The 23623-nt window shown below is 44.7% G+C and overlaps 1 protein-coding gene across 1 annotated transcript in view; it reads right to left on the bottom strand.

The window, feature by feature from the left end:
- The window catches only part of LOC311023030 (GDNF family receptor alpha-2-like), a 46191-nt gene that overhangs the window by 19043 nt on the left and 3525 nt on the right, over positions 1-23623 (bottom strand). Inside the window, exons 3-4 of the mRNA XM_084024678.1 lie at positions 16559-16645; positions 4885-5263 (exon numbers count right to left, since the gene is read on the bottom strand). Coding sequence (XP_083880804.1) covers positions 4885-5263; positions 16559-16645 — 466 coding nt within the window. The remainder of the gene's footprint in view (positions 1-4884; positions 5264-16558; positions 16646-23623) is intronic.

Raw genomic sequence — 23623 nt, 5'->3', positions numbered from 1 at the left:
TAAGCTAAATGGCACTATTTAACATCATCACACTGACTTTGCTCCATGATGTCAGTCATTTACAGCCAGATATAGCTTTTCACTTCTGGTGATCGCATTAACACTTCAAATTTCACCAGTTTGGTGTTCATTTCTGAAGATAACGTGTCATAAACGCGTGTTTGCCACCAAGCTTATTTTCTTGGCACTTTTTGCAACTCTCGGCCTCCATAAAGGCGTCTTCCCTGCATCGCTCTATGGTGACGGCCGCTCGTGAGACCTTGAGAGTAGAGACGTTTGTGCGATTTAGATTCAAGTCCGTGCTAATCAGTAAACACCATTTATGGATCAATTGTCTACATGGGAGACGTTCCAGCCCGCCACTCGTCCATCTCACGTGTCTGTCAGAACAGATGCGCTTCTATTTTAATCAATACAGCCGTCTACACATTACTGTGCCTGAATCCATCCTGTGTAGACGCTGGCGGACGAGTGAACTTGCCAACTTTCTGTTTACGCAGGCTGAGTGATGTAAAAAGAGCTCCGCTGCACGAAAAAATAACAAATCCATGTGTGAGGTCAGGTGTGATGGTTGCCACCTAAAAAGTAAGTTTGAAGTTTGAAACTCAAACAGCAAACAACTATTTGCTTTGTAAAGTTATAGTGGAGTCACTCTCCCTCTGTGTGTGTTGTTATCCGAGCTTTGCTCATGTAGCCGATCGAGCTGCGAGTGCATGTTAGAGCGTGTGTGTGTATGTGTGTGTGTGTGTGTGTTGTTAGCTCATCACCACCACTTCGTATGGCAGTTCCAGCCATCGTGACCCCCCATGCTGTCACGGAGGCGTAGCGCCGCGCTGTTAGCGACCCCTCACAATGCCGTCCGACGACTCAGCTGTTGTCAAGCTGTTGTTGTAAATCATAGATATGCTCTGAATCTCAAATTTAGCACCTTTAAGGAGCAGGCTGCCTGTTTTTCGTTCATGAGCCTATCGCTTTGGGCGTATTTGGGTTGAGCATGTAATTTACATACCCGGCTCTGATTATGCACTTGGATGTTGATTCATTTCCTGAAAAATCTGTTTCCACACACAGTCGAGTTGCTCATTAACGTGAAAGTGCATCCTAGAGAACTGACCGTGAGTGTGTGTGTGTGTGTGTGACGTTAGTAGAAGTGGGAGTGGCGGAAATACACTGAGGGTCCTCACAAGTGTGTGTGTGTGTGTGTGTTGTGTGTGTAAAGTGAGAGAAACTGATGATAAAAGTGCAACAACAATCCTGATTTCTTGCAGCTTCGTCTCTGAAGCTACAGAGTAATGCCATCTGGGGCAGCCGGTCTCCCTCCACTGTTCCTCCGCTGTGGAGGCTTGAGTTGTCAGATGCAACAGAGCAGACTGTTGATTTAGGGCAGTGTATGTGTGTGTGTGTGTGTGTGTGCGTGTGTGTGTGTGTGTGTGTAAGAGAGAGAGTTTAGTAGCCTGAGTTTTCTGGTTCAGACCGAGCATCTCCCAAACTGGGTCAGGTTACCTGTACATTGATCGATTGTCTCTCAGCCCTCCACTTTGATAATCAGTGGCTAGAGAACTCAATCAAAGAGCACCCAGTGAGCCCGGAGACCCGGGGATATTAATCAAAGATAGAAGTGTTGCATTGATCCTCAGGCGATCAATACAGTCCACGTATACAACTCAATGCTCTTTGGGTTAGGCTCCATTGGGCTGGCGTGAACTGACACCGACTGGAAGTGGATCGGGAGTTTATCAGCTTGCGTACACACACACACACACACACACACACACACACACACACACACACACACACACACACACACACTACCCCCCAAAACAGCACATCCAAATATAGCACTATTGTCACTCTGTGGACTCAGCACTCCCAAATGAATAGATGTTGGATCCAATGGAAGGTTGGTGGAAACAGAGTGGAGAAGGAAAATAGCAGAACACAGGTTTATTGTCCGTTGTTTGTCTGGGATTAGTGCAGGAAATATCATATTGACTGGAGCAGAAGAAGAACCAGGTGTAAGAAATGAGCTCTGCTCCATTAAATGCTTGTTCTCCGTCCATCCACAGTCCCTAGATCTCCGTGTCAACAATTCAAAGACCGTTGGGGGGGGGGGGGGGGGAATGAAATCTTCCAGTCCAATATGCCACCGAAGCACTGGCCAAAATTATATTTGAAATCCTCTCAAGTATTTATTTTGTGTTTGTGTGAGCTCTGGGCTCCACCTGGAACAATCTGAACAATCTCCAAAAGGTGAAATCACAGCCAATCTGGTATCCAGAGTGCTCCAGGTAAAACTCTAAAATAAAAGAGAGAAAAGTATCTCGAGGCATTTTTAAAGTGTAAAGCAAGGAACTGCCGGCCTTTTAGAAATCCGAAATAAATAATCAAATATGCGAGTGTACATTTTTTAAATCCGTTTTGAGCCGTGACTCTCTTCATCAGAGTGTGCACGGGGAGCTAAGCTTGTCTTTGAGATGGAGAGTAGTGCCTTGCTGCAGGGATCTATAGCTGTGTGACCAAACTACTGACCTCCAACCCGCTGCAGTAGCTTTACGGCCCGGATCGATTCTGCAACCCTGCGTCCCTCTCTCTGTCTCATTATCTCTCCTTCCCTCTCTTCCACCTCCCCCCCTCCTCTCCCAATCCTTCCCCCCCTTGTGTTAAAATGAAATAGGCTCGGGCTAGCTGTGTATCCCCTGTTTGCAGTCAGACAGGCGGTCCCCAGGAGAGGCAGGTCTGTCATTGAATGATCTTCCCCCTGCTTTTATCAACACATCTCTGAGAAAGGGGGGGGGGGATGGAGCCAAGGAAAGTTTCCTCTGGCGATGTACTTGTGTGTTTAAAACAACGGTGAGGGCTTTTTCTCAGGTTGTTCAATTACGTTTGTGTAAAAAAAAACTAACTCTAATCCCTGGACTCTGTTATTAGCATATCAAATACGTTTTAAATTCAATTTGCTTGAACAATGGACTGAAGGCGCAGAACAAATTAAGAACATAACATGTTACTTATTGCAATGTCTCGATAAATTAGGAGATAAAATGGGACAACAAGGCGGTGCTTCAAAGGTCCTCCAGGACCTTGAACCCTCCTGTGATGACATCATGCAGCAGACAAAGGACACCGAGACAGACAGAGGACACTGAGACAGACAGAGGACACTGAGAGAGACAGAGGACAAGAATATCTCACAGGTTGGTGGTCATTGCGGGCACCTCCAGGCAGGATAGAAACACCAATCAGAGAGCATTGTCAGGCCAGCGCTGACCAATGACATCTCACTTTAATTGAATCCGGGTGACATTCTCTTGCATGGCGGCACTTACTCACTGCAGGACAACGCGCCGCCGCCGCCGCCCAAACGGCGGATTATTAGAGTCACATTCGAGCACAGACTGTGTGAGCGTGTGTGTGTTTTTTTTTTTTTTTTTTTAGTGTGTGAGGCTGTTGATTGGTCGTCGGTCTGCAGGCCGGCAGTACTGTACGAGCGCGCTCATCGAGCCGTTGACCTCGCTGGGGCATTACCCAGCTGCAGATAATGAGCTTTAACGTTCCATTTCATCTTTCTCAATAAGGTGGTGCACGGCGGACACCTGAGGGCCTAAAGGTCAGAGAAAGCAACTCAGCCTGAAAACAGATTACACAATGCAGGCAAGCAGGTAATTATCAAGACAATCATAAATCGGCGAGGAGGCGATCGAGTTTCCCTACTTGAGCCGGTTGGATTTAGTGTTGGCGGAGAGGAATTGGGTTTTTCGCCGTTAATGCACGGGCTGCTCAGGCTGCTAACCTTCTATAGAAACAGGATAAATGTGATGCACCAGAGATATACTTCTCACGAGGAATTGTTGTGCCCGACTAGCTAGACTAATTTGAATTTCATGGGACTGTAAATCATTCTTCCTTCTCACAGAAGCAAATGATTCTGGCTTGTTATCCAAAAGAGAGAAAAATGTAATACAGAAAGTTGTACAAAATGTTCCCATAATGTGCAAAGTATTTTTCTTTTTTCGTGCAATGAGATGATAAACGTCCTGTTATATTGCTTGTGTGTGTTACTGATTGTCACTGAATTGTATCAGCTGCCTAATCACATGTAACAACAGGGCATGAAAAAGTTTCCCCCTTCTTATAATTCACGCATCACGAGTATTATTTTTAGCGGTGAGCTTTGAAGGGTCGAACTCCATTAGGCTCACAAATGAGCTTTTAAATGCTCGGAATTATTCAAATGTCCCACATTTTTGTGCTATTAGCCTAATGAACGCAGAGCGTATCTCCGTCACCCGGCTGGAAGCGAAGCCCGTTGATGGCCGGACGCGTCACAAGGCTTCGAGGGGGTATAAAGATCTTGACAGCTGATTTGGCTGATGGCACCGCCGCCGTGTTTCACCTGCTCTCAGCAGCACTTACACGAGGCAACATGTCACGGCTGGGTAGGTGTGAATTGAATCCGGCCGCTTGAATCCAATAGAGGCCCCCATGCAGCCCGACGTGATCCACTAATGTTTTTGTTCAACTTAATTGAGCGTTGTCCCTTCAACTTAGCCTCACATCTTCATCCTGCGTCTAATAGCCCCAGCTTCCCCTGAAAGTCTAATTACTTCACTGGCAAAGTTACAGCGGAGAAATATACAATTTTTTTTCGGGTGCCACGGGAGAGGATGAAATTGCTGTCGAGCAGGAACTCTCTCTAATGCACGGATTCAATTTTCTATTTTTTTTTCCTCCCGTTTTCCATGAATAAAAGAAGATGTTAATGAGTCTTCAGATGTTTGGTTGTAGCTTGTCTCTTAAATCTGCCCGTCAAAAACAAATAAAGTGTACAAACAACTCAGACATGCAAGCACATGAGATAAACCCCCCTCCCCCCCTGTGTTTCACCTGCAGAGAGAGTCCTGGCGGCAGACCCTCCTCAGCTCCAGACAGTTGGGCTTCTCCTTATCTCTGTAGGAGCAATCGGGCACGATGGTCTGCCTGCGTCGCTCGGCGCAGCCCTCGCTCTGACACGGGCAGAAGAGCAGCCGGTGGCTGAACTCGGGCGGCACGCGGTCCAGGAACAACCTCAGCGCTTTGTGGCAGCGCTTCTTGCTGCAGGTTTCGCCCTTGTTGGGGTCCTCCTTGCTGCAGGTGGCGATGTAGGCGGAGCGTTGCCTCTTGCAGCTGCTGTTCAGGTTGCAGGCTTTGGCGGCGTCGAGACACGGGTTGCAGTTCCTCTCGGCGTCGAGGCAGTGGAAGCCTTTCGGGGCCACGGTGAGCATGCCTGTGATGGATACAGAGAAGGAAAACTCTTTCAACGGGAGGTGTCAGACATGTTTTTCTGAAGAGGAATGAGTTGTTTGAATGTATAAATCGTTGTCGGATCGGTAGTACTTAAGCAAACGCAACCTGGATCAAATACAATCACAACAGTTTGATAAAAAAAAATCTCTCCATTGATCCTCCGACTCAACATCATTATTCTGAAATGGTTTACTGTCGGCTCAGCCGCAACTTATGATCAACAAATAAAACAATAAGCCTCGGATCTCGGCTCATCGGGGAGTTGATTGCAAATGTTGAACGTGAAGGAGAGGCTTCACTATCATCCACCAGTAAGCCACTGGAGAGACGCCCGCAGCTCGCCCACATCCACTCCGACTGAATTATTGATTCACTCCGCTTCAGACCTTGAGTGAAATATGAATGAATTAAGCAAAGATTTCCAAATTGGATATTAATAAATGATTCATTTCCAGGTAATATTATGTGATTATAACATTAGGGCATTCTCAAATTGTCAAATTTCCCTTCCCAATGTTGAAAATACAATAATTATTCTAATATTTTTTTGCAGTGCTTTTATAATGAAAGCAAGATAGACAATCAAATAAGATATTTAATTAGTTTCAGCCGACAGGAGCGCTTCTGAAAATATTGACCAGGATGCCTATTGATGTTTGGTACGAAACTAAATACTGTAACATCTGCCCAAAAAGTGCTGAGCTCAAGGACTCGGCAAAGATTTCACGCTGCGCTCTAAAGTATGATCCACTTATTGGACGGTTCAAGTACAAGATTAAGTTCCCTTATTTCTTTTGCTCGCTGTAATCATAAACTGAAACATTGCAATTACCCCTCCGGCTTCACGTCATACTTGTGGAAAACAGATTATGTCATTAGGTGTTCTGAGATACTGTATGTACCACGATGGCAGTAAAAGTAAAAAAAACGCACTCTTGCCTGAGATATACTGTTAATAAAGTAGAATCATGTGTACTTGTGGCACCCCTCTCTTGTATTCAGGCTATATTAGAGAAGTTAACCTCCCTCCCCTGTAGATAATGATATTTCAAAGGTCGTAGCGGCATGGTGACACCCGGAGAGATTCATCTCTTATTAAACAGAACCAATCTCCCTCCGTGTCTATCAGACAGCCGGCAGCAGGAAGTAGACCATTTATTTTAGAGATGCCGCGTTGTTTCCAAATGTCGCATCTCACGTTATCAAGGAATGGGGGATACGTCGAAGACATCGCATCTCAATGGGGAGGATAAAAAAAAATAAGCAAACACTCTGAAATTAATGATTTTGCGGTTCAGATAAAAAGGAAACTCGGCCGCCACTGAAGAACAGCAGAAGTAGAATATCGGGACCGCATCGGAGAGATGAAAGCACACTTAAACTTAGCTTTCAGTTATACAGCGCTTCCCTTTAGACGTGCTAAAGAGGTTAAATGTAGAAGGCACTCTGATAAACAGGCAAGGTTTTTACGACACATTCGGGTTCAACAGATGTAGGTGTTCAAAAATAGTGCCGTCTTTCTCAATGTTTGTCACAGGCCACCGGGGAGAACCTTCCCTTTTGTGCGAATAATAAGAGCATTAACTTTCATGACTCCAATCACAATAAGACATCATTGTATCATCAATTGAAACTTGTTTATCCCGGCACTCTCTGAGGAGAGGAGATAAATGATCCACAGCAGATGTCTGGCAGTGTGGCAGCCTCAGTCTTGTTAGTGGAAGCGAGTGAAAGAGGCAGACAGAAGTGTGTGTTTTCTGAGCTCGGATCATGTACCGTGACTGTAACAAACGCCGAGACCTTAAAGGCAGGACGGGAGACAAACCGTTGACCTCGTCGAGAGGGAGCAGCTCGGCTTGATGTTGGTTCAATTGGGAGAAAAAAGAGCCGACACAAACGGGCCGAAGCGGGGCCAAAGTTTTACTAAAGTGGGCCAAGCTCGCCTGAAGGGGGGGGGGTGGTACGGTCCAGCTGGAGGAGAGGCTAGCGGAGCACGCTGTCCAGTGGTTCAGGCTACATTACATTGATGGATTGCAGATCCCAAATCTCCCCTGGCCATCTGCAGGCTCTAATGTGGGCCACTGGGGGGTCCAAGATGAAAAGAAAATAGGAGGAGGATGAGCTACTGAGATTTATCTGACCACGCGGGGCTGAAGCAGCTTTTGAGGCTCCGGCGATGGACGGGGTTTTTACTACCTCTGATTGGGGAGCTGAGATTGAATTTGGTGCTCAAACCCAAAAAGATGTCCTGGGGCGAACATAACACACAAAACCCACTTGATGGCTCTGCCGGTCTTACACACAAAACACAGGGGGGACGGCGAGAGCGTGTGCAGGGGAGAGGAAGGAGTGCAGATGGGAAGGGGAAATGTGCAGTATTGTGTTACAGAGTTATAATTGATTTTTCCAAGTGCATTACAATGAAGGTTTTCAGCAACCATATTCTGCTATAATGCGGGGAGAGGGAGGTGGATAAGCTAATGATACGAGACGTATAAAAATGGAAAAAGCTCTGAGAGGATGGAGGAGACTTGAGCAGTTGATTGCAGCAGCTGATCGTGACGGATAGAGAGATGAAATGAGAGGACACAGGCTAACAGATTGGAAAGCCTCTCCGAGAGACATGCTGGAGAGCTTTCAATTAATCCAGCCTAATTCAGGAAAGCCTCTTGCTCGGAATAATTAACCCAGCCCATCAGCGGTGCAATCAACAGCTCATAGCATCACAATAGCGTACACGTACCTATCACCTTAGCATGCTGGCTGTTGTGTACATTAATGAGCGAGCGAGGCGCCGACTGAATGAATGAACAGATAGACGCGATTGATTGATGACGGGACGTTATAAACACAGCACATCGGTGACATTGAGGACAGAAAAAGCCATAAATAATGTTTTTTTCCCCTCCTTTTTTATTTCTTTTCACCTGTCGGCTTACTCAAACGGACACAATGTATTAATTTCAAGGGGCTGCAAAACAGGAATCCACAATAGAGATCCTCGAACGTCTTACGTTGTTTGCTTGAAAGTGCCTCGGAATAAAAAGGCAATCTCATAACTGTTTAGTCGATGCCAACAACAGTTAAAGCATCGCTTTTTGTGATCCTGCCATTTGACTGTAAATAGGCTTTTAATAGGGCTCTTACTCCATCCTATCATAAATTAGACCCCGCTGATGGCAGTGCAGCAGAAATAACTATGCATTCTCCCCGCACGTGTAATACACTCGGGGAGAGAAAGGAATAAAGAGATAGCAGAGAGGTAAAAATGTGAGATAGGGGACACGTATCGGGAGAAAGACGGGGCGAAACAGAAAATTACATAAGACCCGTGTTCTTGTGAGGAAAGAGAGGGATAATAACGAGAGGGGGTGATTTGGAGATGGACAGCACGTGTGGATGAGAGGAAAACGGTGGTGTACATCTGGATTTCGATGCTTTCCCTCCCCAAAGAGCAAGGGATCTTCTTCCCCTAGTAATTGCTCTCTGTCAGCCTAATTTGAATTCTGCATTTCATATATCATCCCATACTCAGGGGACACTGCGCTGCAGAAGGGGAGTTCAGCCCAGGTTAGGAAGAGGCTCTGGGCTCCGGGTATGTTCTCAGTAATTAGGAAAGGTGCCAAAGTTTGGATTTAATACGGCCCAGGGTGAGCGTGCGGGAGCTTGTTAGGAAAGTGTTTAGTCTGGACCCCGAGGAGCATGTCAAGCATTTCCGTGTCAAAGGGCTCATCAGTCATTAGCTCTGTACTCCGTGTCGCCGTGGGGTTTCCAGAGAGGAGCAACTGGATCTACCGAAAAAAAAAAAAAAAAAAATCATCTCCCTCAGCCTGACTGAGCGAGTTATACGTATAGACGTCATCAGAGGAACAACGGGGGAGTTCAGGAAGTCTTCTGTTCTCAGGAATCAACTGAATGTTTTTACCTCTGAGCGTGAAATCATTGCTGCAATTTGAACCAGAGTGTAGATGAGAGAGAGTGTGAGTGAGGGGAGATGGAAATGATGAGAGAAGGCTAAATATTTGTATGTGAGGATAAATATGTGTGTGCGAGAGGTGGGAGAGGGCTGTCCAAAGGAATTTTAAATCATTGTAAACACACTTCTAAATACTTGAGCTGTTTATGAGCATCTGCCTCCAAGTTGAGCTTCCTCTGGTGAAATTTCAAAGCTCGAGCATCCTCAGTCTTAATATGCATGCTGTTTAGCTCCCTTCAACCGTCACTGGCAGTAATGCAGAATATATTGAAATAATCTAACACTGTGTGTGTGTGTGTGTGTGTGTGTGTGTGTGTGTGTGTGTGTGTGTGTGTGTGTGTGTGTGTGTGTGTGTGTGTGTGTGTGTGTGTGTGGTGAGCCTACACAATGTCAACAACCTGCTTCTATGCTCATTACCAGCATGCAAGTAGGGAATAACCAGAAATATTAGTGAAACAACAAACATGTTCCGTGGATTATTCCCTAAAGCAAAAAACGCTGACTATAACAAAGGTTCTCTGATAAGTGAGCTTCCAAATACTCCCATTACTGATCCACAGAGAGACAAGCTGGGGCTGGAAACTGATTAGGAAATCCACATGGAACAATGAAGCATATGAACAAAGTAATATAGATACAAACACGCCACAATCACGAGAATTCACAAAAAAACAATCTTGCCCAAACAGATATAGTCAGAGCCCTAATAATAAAAAAAGCAACAGGATGCAAGCAAGCAAAAAAAACTCAAAATCCAAGTGTTTGCCTAAGTAGTAATACTTGTTATGTGGACAAAGTCAAAATGTCAAACATAGCAGCAGCATGCTGAGCACGGCCGTCGCACCGGTCCTTCTCCTCCCCAGCTGTAGAAACAGCTTTCTGGATTTAATTGGACGGTGGGCACAGCGAGCTGAGAGGTGAGGGGCTTAGTGCTGCGAGTTGGAAGGTCTAACTGGGATGTTAAACTCCATTCCTGGAGGAACCCCTGAACGCAGCGTACTACTCTGCCCTCTGCTCTTAATAAGTTAATTAGCCCGGCGCCGGGTCGAACGAACAGGATACGTTTCACATGGAGCGTATTAACAATTACAGTTAATGATGTCTTTTTGCCCGCTGTAACATGGGATTCATGTGAGCTTTGATAAGGGTCCCGGTGCATTGTGGGTGGACGGATTCATCCCCCCACATTCTTCATGCGTGATGGTTTATTGATTGAGCTATTGACTCAGCATCTCTGCCTCCAGACCGAGAAAACAACGCTTTTTTTAAATGTGTGTTTTTTTTTAAATTGTCGATCATAGTGAACTGAACATCGTTGACTTTTGTCAAAACAAGCAAATGCATCACGTTGCACGTTGTGATGAGCACTATTTTCTGATGTTTCACACACCAAAAACAATGAATCTATTAATGCAGAAATAGTTTTTTTTCCACATATGAAACTATTAGGATCACATCATGGCACCAGATGTGATTCATTATCTGAACTAGCTCATGGTGGGTGGAGGGGGCGTCTGTCATCGGCAGGTGTGGGACTGTAAACAAGACGAATGTGCCTTCCCGTAGCATCTCCATGCGTCGTCTTTTTGTTTGATTTTGTTAGATTCCCCACTGGTGTTTGATCCAATTTGATTAGAAATAAGAAAAAGCTGCTTAAATGTTACTTATTTCTCTTCGGTTCTTACAGCGACTTGTGGGGTTTTCGACTCGAGTCACTGCTTATTAATAGATTTCCTCCGGGAAATATTCACTCAGAACTCTCTACCATTTGATGATGAAGAATTACAAAAAGTTACATGTGTGTGCCTCTTTTTTTTTTTTGGAAGACTAACCCTTGTAAATGTTTTCAAGTGTAGGGAGAATGAGAATGTCCCTCCTGGGCCACCATAAGGACAACAGTCTTTAGTACCGCCCACTTCCTGGTTCTTAATTTGTTTGGTGTTCATGCTGCTTTCCTCTGATCCGGGCCCTTCTCCACAGTGTGGCCCCTGGGACCCCGGACCTCTCCTTGGTTTGCAGCGAGTGTGCACGTTTGGTGAGTTATCCACCCCCCCTTTACTGTGTTTTACCTCTTACTCCATCAGCAGCTGGCTTACAGCTCATTTAGCCACCTTCCTTATGGCCATCACACAGTTTTAATCAGGATTTTATCAGTCGATGTGTTTAGATTAATGCTGCCCTTTCGGCTACATCGTCCATTTTAAATTGCGTATTGATGACTGTTTTTTTGTCTCGGTAGAAATACTGCAGCTCAGTCCATTGATAATGTATCATTGATGCAATCTGTGTGGTTAAACTGGATTGTGTAGCTTCACTTTAATGTGGTTTAAAGGGGCGTTCTTAGTATAAAGCTAAGACAATACAGTTGCTGTGTTTGGTCCTCAAAGTGAAGAGGGAGTCAGGCTAACTATGGGGGAGGTCACCCTTGATGAGACTCTGGTGTTTTTATGAAGATAGCAGCACTGAAACACATGTCTGTCCTTCTTTTGACAAGATTGCAGCTGTAAGTGGGAGGGAGAGAAAAATCCATTATGTAGTGGCTTAAATACCAAGAAGAAAATACCAGATGAGTTGATAAAATGGTGGTGAAGGGCAGCAGCGATGTAAAAATATAAATAAATGAACCAATATTGTACTGAGCTGCTCATGTTGGATACAGCACTGGCTCCAATAGAGAGCACCTGTGAAGCACATTGTGCCCTTTGCTGCAATTATATATTTTCATGTCATAGTGCTTCTCCAGCTCAGACACTGATAATGGTAAGAGCCCAAATTTCTCTCTCGCTCGGTTGCCCACTACAGCGGCTGCAACTTTTATTATGTGCATGAATCTTTGAGCCGCTGTATTTAAGATTACATATAATACCGTCTGTGTTTCTGTGGAGCAGAGGTGGCAATTATTGGTTATTTTCATGCTCTTAGTAAGATGGCCCTCGCCAAAACATTCATGTAAATACCCCCTCCTTTTATTCCTCACATCTTGGCCACAATAATAAGGATCAACTATAAGTCATCACAACATCCACTCATCTTCATCCCAGGAGTGACGGCCATCAGCCACCTGGGTGTGGATGTCTTCATCCACACCCACTACAATTAAAAACTTCCACGGCATCTTAATCGTAGAGTGGAAGCTGACATGAAAAAAAATCCTCCCAATTTCCCCCAAAGCGGTTATTTCCATTACAAAAATGGAGAGTAAACTTTTACTCCTACATCCTCCTAGAAATTAATTTGCAACGGCGAGCGTCCTCACCTCAAACTTTCAAACGTGGAACGAGGACCAGCTGTCCCCAAATTTCAAGATGTCTTTTTGGTCATATATGTTGCGTTGCATTATTAGTCTGGTTAGACGCAGAAATGCATCAGTTTCATAGCGGCCAGCCTCGAGTCTTTACATTACTTATCAACGTGGCACATTATAGAGAAGGCTACTCACTTCCAGTCACAGTTTCAGTGATTTGGTCTTCTTATCAGAGAATATTCCCCAATGGAGCAAAAGAAATATCCATATTTTGTCTGATATCTGTAATGAGGAGGGTCTCTGAGCGTTTAAAGACTTGTGGATATCATTCGATTTACCTGGCTCTTTTTTTTTCATATATAATCGTTGTGTCACCCGGGGGGGATTCTTCATTCGCCCATGAATACTTCATCATGTCATATTGGATGTGCAGTGTTTTACTTCCTGAATTCCTCTTGTTGTCAGATTAATTCACTCAATTTAAGCCGTAAAAATCGGAAAAAAAACATACTTCCTACAATTTTATACACATACTTTACCTCACTCCTTGAAAACCTCACCTCATAAATATCATACCCTCTCCAGATTGTCATCTCTGTCCTCTTGGCCTCGTGGGCTCATTTATGCATATGTGTGGGGAGGGGAGGGGGGGGCCCTAGGGTGGCATAATTCATGAAAGTACTATCTTCAGATCAGATTTACTGCGTGTGCAAATACCTTGTTGTCTCAGGCTGTTGATTCTGAACAATTCCTCATCATCCTCCTACCTCATATTGTATCTTTCAGGTCTTAAAGCAGCAAACATACACATGGAACAATCTATAGCTAAGACATGGAGCTGGAGGGGGAGAGCGGTTCAGGGAAGGGGCCTCTGCAGCACCAGATGTTAAACAGCTGCTGGCCTGACTATGTGCATGTATGGTATTATACTGCATGCACACACACACTTTTCTGTGTTGTTTGTAAAGCTATGAATCAATGTAGGTGGGAGGAGAGGGGAGGGAACTGTGCCGCATGGCCTGGTCTTGGTCCCAGTTGGGTTGACACTCCTCCTGATGAATATTGTACTTTTTAAAAACAATTATGCGTTGGGATCACACCAGATGGGGGTGTAGAACCCGCTACTTCCGGGACCCTAACTTGGACCGCACCTGTCTCCTAACCTGGCTTTCATTTTTTGGATCACCTGTAAAGATGGCTATCATTGTGTCATATTTAAGGTTTACAAAGCCCTGCCTGCATGTGTTCAGAGAGCTACCCATGTTTCATACTTAGTATTAACAGTTGTGGGTTGATGATTTTACACACAGTGGAGTTGGGTGGAGCTCGCTGGTGACCCTGGCTGACCTCCAGCCAGCTGTCAGGATTGTACCATTCACATGTTTGCTTCCATACATGACCTTTCACTCTCTTTCCATCTATCATCTTCATCATCTATCGGATAACCATGACCTGACACTGACATCATGACATAGTGATTAAGAGTCACAACTCACAGGAGAGAGAGAGAGAGAGAGAGAGAGAGAGAGAGAGAGAGCAATAACCAGACTGCTTTAAGCTGAATGTAGAAAGGTGGGCAGGTGTGACAGGTGGCCTAAAGGTGCAAAAAAAAAAAATCGACCTGACGCTGCACTTCCTGGATGGGATGGGGGAACAGGTTTTGATGGCGTGTTGTAGCTGTTGATGGCGAAGCCTTACTGTGCTGTGGGTTTTTAACGAGAGAAATCCTTTTTAGACCCCCTCCGTGCCTCACCACCGTTAGAGAGAAGGCACCCCAGAATGCACCTGTGCTGCTGAGGTGATGAAACGCTGCTGATGCACGGTGCCGGGACGGGAGGAGCAGAATTCATCACCGTCTCTTACCGGGGCGATGGTGTCGTCACTGAAGGGCAGCCAGCGGCTTTATTTAAATGACACAACCCACTGGGTTAAATGTGCTCATTGTCTCTCTGTGTGTGTGTGTGTGTGTGTGTGTGTGTGTGTGTACACGGTGCATGCTAATTTCCAGTTTGAAGATATGCAGAAATGAGTGGCCGGGAGTACACAGTCCCATTAGAAGGAGAAGCCTGTGTGAAATAGTTTTGCTGGTATCACTTGGGGCGATGTAGAAACTGAGCCTCCATATGTTCCGTTTAATTTAAACTTCAGAGCCGGAGTGCGTGAGTGCATGCAGTGGTATATAATTCTTTTTCATTTCTATCACAACTTCTGTCCCTTATCTTCCTCCCAGACAAAAACTTTTAGAGTAGCAAAGATTATTTTTCAATTTCCTACCTTTCCTCTTGGAGAGTATACATTCCCCCGTCCTCATCAACAAACCCGATATCATATATTCCCCGGGTCTCCCCACAGTTTAGCATTTATAGATAGTGATTATGAAGACTTTTGTGTAGTTGAGTAGTCGAAAATGAGTATTATTTTCATAAAACAAGTGTGTAATTACTTATCCGTTTGCCCGCGGTTCCCTCTCAGCGCCACAATCAATTACCCCGTCCTCAGAAATGGTAAATAATGAGGGAAGCTTGTGGCTAAACAGATTTCGGAGAGCAAATCTAATATTTCACCTCGGAGAGATGGAGGAAACAGCTGAAGCAAAATGGATGCAGTAATGAGTCCCCTGTTGTAGCTTAATACGTCCAGGTACACTGTACCGCGCTCCCTGTTTGACTTGTTCACTGCTCGCCGCAAGATAGAGTGTACATTGATTATTATCTGGCATGGTTGTTAGTTAGCGGGGCGTCTCAAAGCTGCTAGACACACAACAAAAGCCTCTTGGAAATGCCCATTTAGACACACTTCACATTTTTATCTAGTAACTCCAGAGCTGGTTTCCATCCATCCATAGAACAAACATGTGTGTGCCTTTTTCAAATGTCATCCAGCCTTTTTACCAAATGTAGTTCATGTTTTATTTGATTGAAACCGGCTGCTTCATCATTGAAGGTTTGACATATTTGACTATATTTCTTGAGCAAAGCTCGAGTGCAAATGACACATACTGTATGAATTATTTTTGCAGTATTTTATGGCATTTCCACTATTGGTGGCACTATAGCAACAGGAGAAATTAAAATGGTCAGTGGTTTTTACTAACTGAAAGTTTTCCCTCGCACAAAGCCAATAAAATACTCTATTAATGAGAATGCTGGTTCATAACTAAATAGCTTTTCTATCATCCAAATAGAAATGTTGTGCATACTGCAGCCTTGGCGGAAGAACGCGCCGTCTGCAGGCTTCCTAGATGAATATGTACTTAAATCAGGGACGGCAGTCTGCCACCATTTCTCAAAACTCCAAAGTAATCAAAGCTTGCACGTTTTCATATTTATTCTGGTACTCTCTCCTTCCTTCAATATATCAAACAAGCGCGTTTTCAAAAACAGTGATACATGGCTGATTTCAAGCTAAGGGGATTATACAACAAGCTTGTCTTTCTTGTACCTCCCAGTTATAAAACAAAGCGAGATACATCAGCCAAAAGAAAAGGAAATGTGCTGCCTTCAGTGTTTGTAAATTGCTTTTGGCAAAAAAAATAGAAAAAAAAAAGAAAAAGAAAAGAACATCCTCCGGAAATTTCTGTCAGAACTGGATGAAAGAAAGCGATTGAATTTTCAAGTGACTAGCCTGTAGCTGTGGCGGTGGATAGGTGCCGTCCCTGCGTCCCATCACACCTTTCTGTGAAAACCTTCGTCTCAGCTCTGCATTAATCATCGTAGTTGTGTTTTTATAATAAGACCTGCATTAGTGATAGCATGATGGTAATAGCCAGTAAATTAAATAGCAGGCTGCAGCCCCCCCGATGACTGCCGGGCTGTTTAATTAGTTATCCAAATAGGAAATCAAACTGAAAGCTGAATCAATAGCTGGAAAAAATGTGCAGTAATACATGGAGAGTCTGTTTTACCTCACAAGCCCGCAGCAGTCGTCACATGTGAGACGGATCAACCAGGTGGAAACGCTGGATGATCCACCTCCATTCCACCATGTGAAGAATGCAGATTTACCCCCTGATTCCACTTATATGGAGTGTTTAGTTAAGATCAGACGTGTGATACCTGAGGAGATGGAGGCCAAGCGGAATGCGTCGTGGTGTCGGTTCGGTGCCACGGGTTCGTACGGGGATGAGTCGTCCATGTCTCCACCTGAAACGACAGTGAGGATGACGGAGAGTAATTAGCACTTAAGTGGATGATGGTTACATTCCAAGGAGGGTTAGAATCCAAAACAGAGACGGGAATGCGTTCGAGTCGTGGGTCGGCGCCCGCTGAGCCTGTGTCGACGCTAAATGCCCAAATGTTTTATATGGAAAACAGGATGTTCATCACGTTCAAATCATTTCCTTGTTGGAGAGACTATTTGTTCCTGCGGCGTCGGTGTTTTCAGAGGGGAGGAGCAGATGAAGGTGTAAAGCGGGAGCAATGCATCTTTGCCCACGCTAACAATGCAAAAAAAAAAAATACAAAATTTAAATCAAATTAGCACTCAACTGACTGAGTCCCTCCCATGTGCCTGCTCCTCTGTAGGCCCTAATCCCGCATTTAAAATTCATAGCCATTCGGTGTGATTGAGACAAACCCTCCAGTGTGTAATAGCTTTGCATTCTGATCCGAACAGAAACACAGCGAGGTTGTTGTAAGGAAGGTCTGGAGGCCCCGCTGCTACAAATGAGAAAATCTGAAACCTGTTGGTACAAGAGCGCGCTGCCCGGTAGATCCAATCAATAGATAGAGTACATTTTGTTCATCAACATCCTCCGCCGATGCTTTCAAAAGCAGAATGCAAGAATCGTGTGTGTGTTTGTGTGTTTGTGTGTTTGTGTCTGTTTTTCATTCTGTGAACTTATTTAATCATCAAATATGAGTCAGATATCAGAAATAAAAGCCGGGATGACGTCACATATGCGTTGCTGCTTCGCTTAAAGTTGAATTTGTCCTTTTTTAAAAGTCAAGACGTGTGTGTGTGTGTGTGTGTGTGTGTGTGTGTGTGTGTGTGTGTGTGTGTGTGTGTGTGTGTGTGTGTGTGTGTGTACACTGGCGTGCAGCTAAAAAGGGAATAACTAAAGTAAGATAATCAAGGGAGAGGGGGAATTACTAAAGGGAATGTTCTATCATAATTTGTCCACAGAGTAAAGAAAACCAACCCCAGACTTGTGTACCAGAGCCTTTGCGGTATGTCTAGGTCTACATCGCCGCCCCCCCCCCCCCCCCCCCCTCAATCAATATTGACAATCACAACATGATGGAACAGCTCAGCTGGCCATCCTCCGAGCATATAGCTATTGACATCTGGCGCAGTTGAAAATTGTATCTGTGTTTGAGAACGAGAAAAGGGACACAAAGGAGGGTGAAAAGTGGAGATGGGACAAAGACACAGGAGGAGAAAGGAGTGTACGTGGTAGAGGGCGACTTGGAGGAAATGACCTCCAAAAACCTCCAAGTTTTGAGCTTTTTTGTTTGTTGTTGTGTCTTGAAAAAAGTAGAATATTTTTGAAAGCGTGTCTCTTTATTCCCTTTTTCCCCCGTCGCCTTTGTGTTGCCCACATCTCTGTTCATGTTACATTTATGCCCATAGAGACGGACTGGAGATCTCTCAGCATTTCTAATTACAACAATTACCTTCAAAAGCTATAGTGCTTTAGAAGCTTTTGAGCAGTTCAAGAATACCACTTACTCGGCAAATAACCGCCGCAACCCTCCTTCCATGCCCCCCCCCCCTTTTCTTTTTTTCCCAGCAGAAGACACAGCTATTGTCTATTTCAAAGAAGAGCCGAATATTCCTCGGAAAAAAAGAAAAAACGTGTAATGCTTCTTCCACCGTGACACTTTGTGCCGTACAGAGCAACATGGAATAAAAAGGAAGCCATATCTTTTTTTTATTTTTTTGCCCAAAAGCAAAACAAATGAGGTTGCTTAGCATTTCGTTCGGCTCGTTCCAGTGTGTAAGGAAGCTTCACTGCACAATCAGCCCGGGATCAAACAGTGTTAAGGCACATTAGGTTTCATAAGTAGAACTGTGCAGTGGTGATCCGATAAAACATTGATGTCAAAACCACAACAGTGGCTCCAGTTAATGAATATTAAAAGCTTATTTACATGGATGTTACAAGCCGTGCTGAATCATAAAACTGCAAAAACACACTATAATCACGTCCACCCCTAGGATGTGAAAACCCCACAGCGGGAGGCCTTGTACTTCAAAAAAAAAAAAAAAAGTGCTCTTTGACAGTCGTCCTGGACCCAATTATACATTGATAATAGAGGATTCTTCCCAGCTGTTAAGTGATAGGATGTTTTCAGCCCCGGGGCAACAACTTACTGTTGTAATTAAGCCTCCGTTTGACTTCATTTGCTCTGACAGTGTGGAGCATGACCGGCACCGCTCAGACAGACATGCAGCGAGACATGCTAATTACAGCGAGACAGGAATACTGCTTTTAAGTGGATTCACTGCCTTCTCCTTCGCCGTAAGGGCTTTTTTTCTTTTTTTTTATATGAAGCCGCTGGACATCATCGCTCATGCTTCTCAAACGCATTATCAATAAAGCTAAACTCCTGCGGTGATTGAAACCGTCCTATGGATTCTATTCGCGACTTTCTTGGCAAACCATTTATGACAGGAAGCCAAGTCTGCTCATAACAATCACCTCGTTGTGTTTCCTTCTGATTTGTACCTCCTACTTGAGGCAAGTCTACGTGTGTATTAATATCGCTTCTTGTTTAAATAATAACAGTTTATTGCAACATTACTTCTGTTCTTATAATAACCACATAAAGAAAGTTAACGGGCAGCCTGCAGCGCAGCCGGAGGTCCTCTGCAGAGTCCTGCTGGTTGTTGCACGAACTCGGCTGGCAACAAAAGGTGACCGAGCCGTTTCTGTCAGAGCTCCCAAAGTCTGCAAATGAGCTGTCAGTGGAGATCCGGGCGAGCCAGAACACTTTCCTCTCCAAAGCACTTCTCAAAGCACTCTTGTATTCTATAGAAATATATCAGAGGGGAACGCCGGAATATGGGAATTAACATTTTTATTACATTAAGATAAATGCATTAATCTCTCCTCTCAACTTCCTCCTGTAATGGTGCTCGTTGCAACGGAGGAGAGATAAAAGTAAAGTGATACCACCAATGCATCTTTCTTTGGAATTGTTGCTTAACAGAATACAAGTTGAGGCTTCAATTTAGTGGACGGCCCAGCGTTTGAAGTCCGTATTGACATTTTCAACTCAATTCCAAAACCATACCAATAGAATATTGGATTAGCTCGGAATAATATTTCAAGTCACAATACCGATCTCGAGCAGCGCTGTGGGCAAACACAGCTGAGGAAAATGTTCAGCCATCCCTTTGGCAACGTAAAATGTAATATTAATATAAATAGTTACACTCGCGTTTGCGTAAATCAGCATTTTAATACCTGGTGTCACATCCTAAATGTTAAATATAATGTAAATCCTGCAAACTTCCGTTAAAAACGGCTATCACATTTACAGTAGAAGCATATTTGAGGAGAATAGATCAGCCTCTCCTCAACAGTCTACATTTAAATCCATGAGAGTGAGTAGAAAAACCCAATAATTTTGGATGAACATCTTTAAATAGCCAATTTGAAGTATTTACTCTAAACACGATTAGCGCTGCTGTAATGGTGACCGAGGGATAACAAACCGCGTGATTCATCCAAATATAACTAAATGTGTTTGGCTCCGAGTTGTGCTTTTTGGAAGAAAAAAAACAACAAACAAAAAAACAAAAAAAAACTTGGCCCGACCGACTTCGACAAGCAGCTTCAATTAATGATGCGGAGAGCGGGAAGCAAGAGAGACGGAGCGCCGCGATGACAGCCGGCCTCGTGGTTCCACTCGGCGATCCGTCCTGCCAGGAGTGAGTCTTAATGCCCGCATCATGACGCCGTTCACCGGGCAGAACGGGCCGTCACTCACCCTCTGATAGAGAGCCTGAGAACTCGCCTACCTGGCTCCGGCACGCTATAATGCAGCCTCGTGGGGAATGGGAGTCATCTCACACTTCACCTTTACAGGGCTTGGGAAATTATTAGACAGATTTACGAGTGCCTGTGTTTCGGCATCATATTTCACCGCTGCTTTTTGGGGATGAAAGAGGAGGGAAGAAGGGAGGGATGAGGGAAGTGCCGGGAGACCTTATTGATCACGTCCAGGAGCTATCGACAGGTCCCTTCCTCCGATGATGAAGTAGCCACCTAGCGAGTGGCGGCCGGGTTCCCGAGCGAGGGGAGGGAGGGAGAGCGGAGAGAGGACATATTCAGCATGCAGGAGCCTGCTTCCCCCTTTCCCCTGACATGTGGGGCAGGCTGGAAAAATGTTCTGCTTATGACAGTGGATGGCTAAGGTAATGGCCGGTGACTGCTACCATTGCTCATAGTAATGATGGTTTCACCCAGGAATACTGTGTACCTTTGTAGCTCCCCCTCCTCCATGTCTCCCCCCCCCTCGACTCTCTTTCTTCCCCTTGCTCTCTCTCTCATTCTTTGCTTTTCTCTATCTCCCTTAGATTCCCCTCCACCCCCAATCATTTATCTAGCGTCCTCTCCTCACCTCCTGTCCTCACCTCCTGTCCTCTCCCTCGCTCTCTCCATTCCTCTTCCTCCCCGCCGGCCGTGACGTGCGGCGCATTCTCACACTGTCCACTTCCTGTAACTCGTGGTATTAACGCGACGCGTCAACACAATCGGAAGGTTGACCTTTTTTGCAACGCTGACATTCACGAAAGTGCATGGAAATAGAAAATCGGGGGCCGCGGTATCGCGCGGCGTTCTCGTCATCGCATGTAAAGATGCAGTCGAACGCCGGTGGAGCTCTCTCTCTCTCTCACACACACACACACACACACACACACACACTCTCTCTCTGCAGAGAGAAACTTGGCTCAGCTAATTAAACTGCTCTGAAAGGTCCCCACAAAAGATCTTCGATTCCGACTCGGAGAACCCGGCTGTGGTTTCACAGCTGCCGAGGCTATGAAATAATGCATGTTGGAGGTGTGGAACTTATCGTTTAAATTACTAATTCTCCTGCAATCCGACAAAGGCTGTATCCACCTGAGACCCAGGGCACAATTGAAAAGGAACCATGGCCGCTTATACAATATCCCTGTGTGTAGCCGCCAATGTTTCTTTCTTAGTAATTACTTCTTTTATAGATTCAAACCGCTAGACCTCATTGGCTCACGACAACTGAAGGCCCATTCTGGAAAAAAAAAAGCAGAAACCCACCCGCTATCCATCAAGGACGGCCACATTGACGCATTGAAATCAGCTGCTATTTTCCCCGTTAGCAAACCCAATTAACAGGTCACCATTAACACCATAACGGAAGAACGGAGCGGGGTGGCATTAACGCACCCGTAACGCCAATCAGGGCATTTAGCATTTAGCTATCGAGGAGCAAAAACGAACCCCAGCAGAATATAGCGGTGGAGTTCGAAGCCGGAGTGTTTAGAGAATTAAAAAGCTGCCGCCACCTGCTGAAATGTGTTCGAGAAGACACATCAAGCAACACTTGATGATGGCATCGAGTCACGTTGGTGTCACGCCCCGCGAGGCGCCGCATGCTGCTCCTAAGTGTCTGGACCTCCTTTGCTATAATTTAAATGTAACCCCTCTCTCACTGTCGGGAGTTTTCATGGTGAGTCTGGTTAAACTTGGCTTAGATCCCCTTTCAGTCTCAGGCTGGACTCTTCAGCTCGTTTTTTAAAGTTTCAGTTATCACTACTTTAACCTGAAGTTCAGTCTGATAGGAGGAAAGAGACGTCACTCCACCTGAGGGGGGGGTGACGATGCTGATGCTTGACTAAAGCTGCTCTGGTTGATTAGCAAACATCTCACATACAAGGTGACGTCCCTTCTGTCCTTCATCTGTTTTTCCTTGACCTTCCTGTCTCGAGTCTATTATCAAGTCTGTATGGATCGTTATTATTATCTTATTATTATTATTATTATTATTATTTTCCCTTCAAACCCCACGTCTTTTGTATCCGAAAGAAAAGAAACAGAATTAATGAGATAAAACAAACCGTTAATGGTGGGGTTTGTAGTTTACGGTGCTCATGTAACCTCTTTGCAGCTGAACGACATAAAAACCTCCGTGGAATGAGAGACGAGGTGGCAAAGAAATTTTCCAAGGTTGTTTTTGAATATTTCAATGAGTGATATTCTTTACATATGAACTGATTGGCACGGCGAGTACGTCTGTCTGTTGTGGAACATAATATGATGTTCCAAAGCCTAATAATAAATATCGGGTTCCAAATTCAGCTGTATTTTAGAAATATATATATATAATATAAGAAAAAGTTCATGATTATTCATGTTCTCATGTACAGTTTTTTATCCAACTATATTCATTTAGTCTATTAGAAAATGAAAATGATTACTATTCACACTAATATTAGGTAACCTTGCTGTATCTGTGAGCCGATTGGCTGATCTGGGAGCAATCCCAGTCCATCCCTGTTCAATATCAGCTTTCCCTTCACAAACTCAATGGTTTAGCCCTCAAGCTCGCCGGCCAACGTCGCCCCCCCTGGTCATCATAAGAAGCAGCCCAACTTCTAGATGGCTTTCTACGCTTTATAACGGCCTCAGGTTACCATCAAAGTGGCCAAATGTGCAAAGAGGCTAAATGTCTTTAAGGCACCAGTCATTGATTTTCATATAGACTTTATCACATCAGTAAAAAAAAGTCTTTAACAATCATCTGTCTGTCATTTAGTCATCCTTTTCCTGTCACCTCCTCTTCTTCCTCGCCTTCCTCCTCTCACATCCTCTCTCGCGCTCGTCATCCCTCATTACCACCAGTAAAATAAGACTTTCCAAAAGCCACATTACACATTATCCAACCCAACAACTACATCAAAACTCCGCTGATTTGTCCACAAATGATTTTTAAAGTGCTTTAGCACCATTGCGAGACGGTGTGTTGGGATTTCGGCCCCTACGTGTTTGTTTCCAGAGATGGATGTTGTACATAGATTGTTTCCAGTTAACAAAAGCCTGCTTGACTGCACAATGGATCGTGATTAGATTAAAGCTGCACTATAAGAGCTTTTCGCTCCTGTTAAAGCGGGGTTTTATTTCCGAGGGGCGA

Source organism: Eutrigla gurnardus, assembly GCF_963514095.1.
Source record: "Eutrigla gurnardus genome assembly, chromosome: 13".
Classification (NCBI taxonomy): domain Eukaryota; kingdom Metazoa; phylum Chordata; class Actinopteri; order Perciformes; family Triglidae; genus Eutrigla; species Eutrigla gurnardus.
The sequence above is the reverse complement of the archived record's forward strand: the minus strand, read 5'-3'. Positions and strand labels throughout refer to the sequence as shown.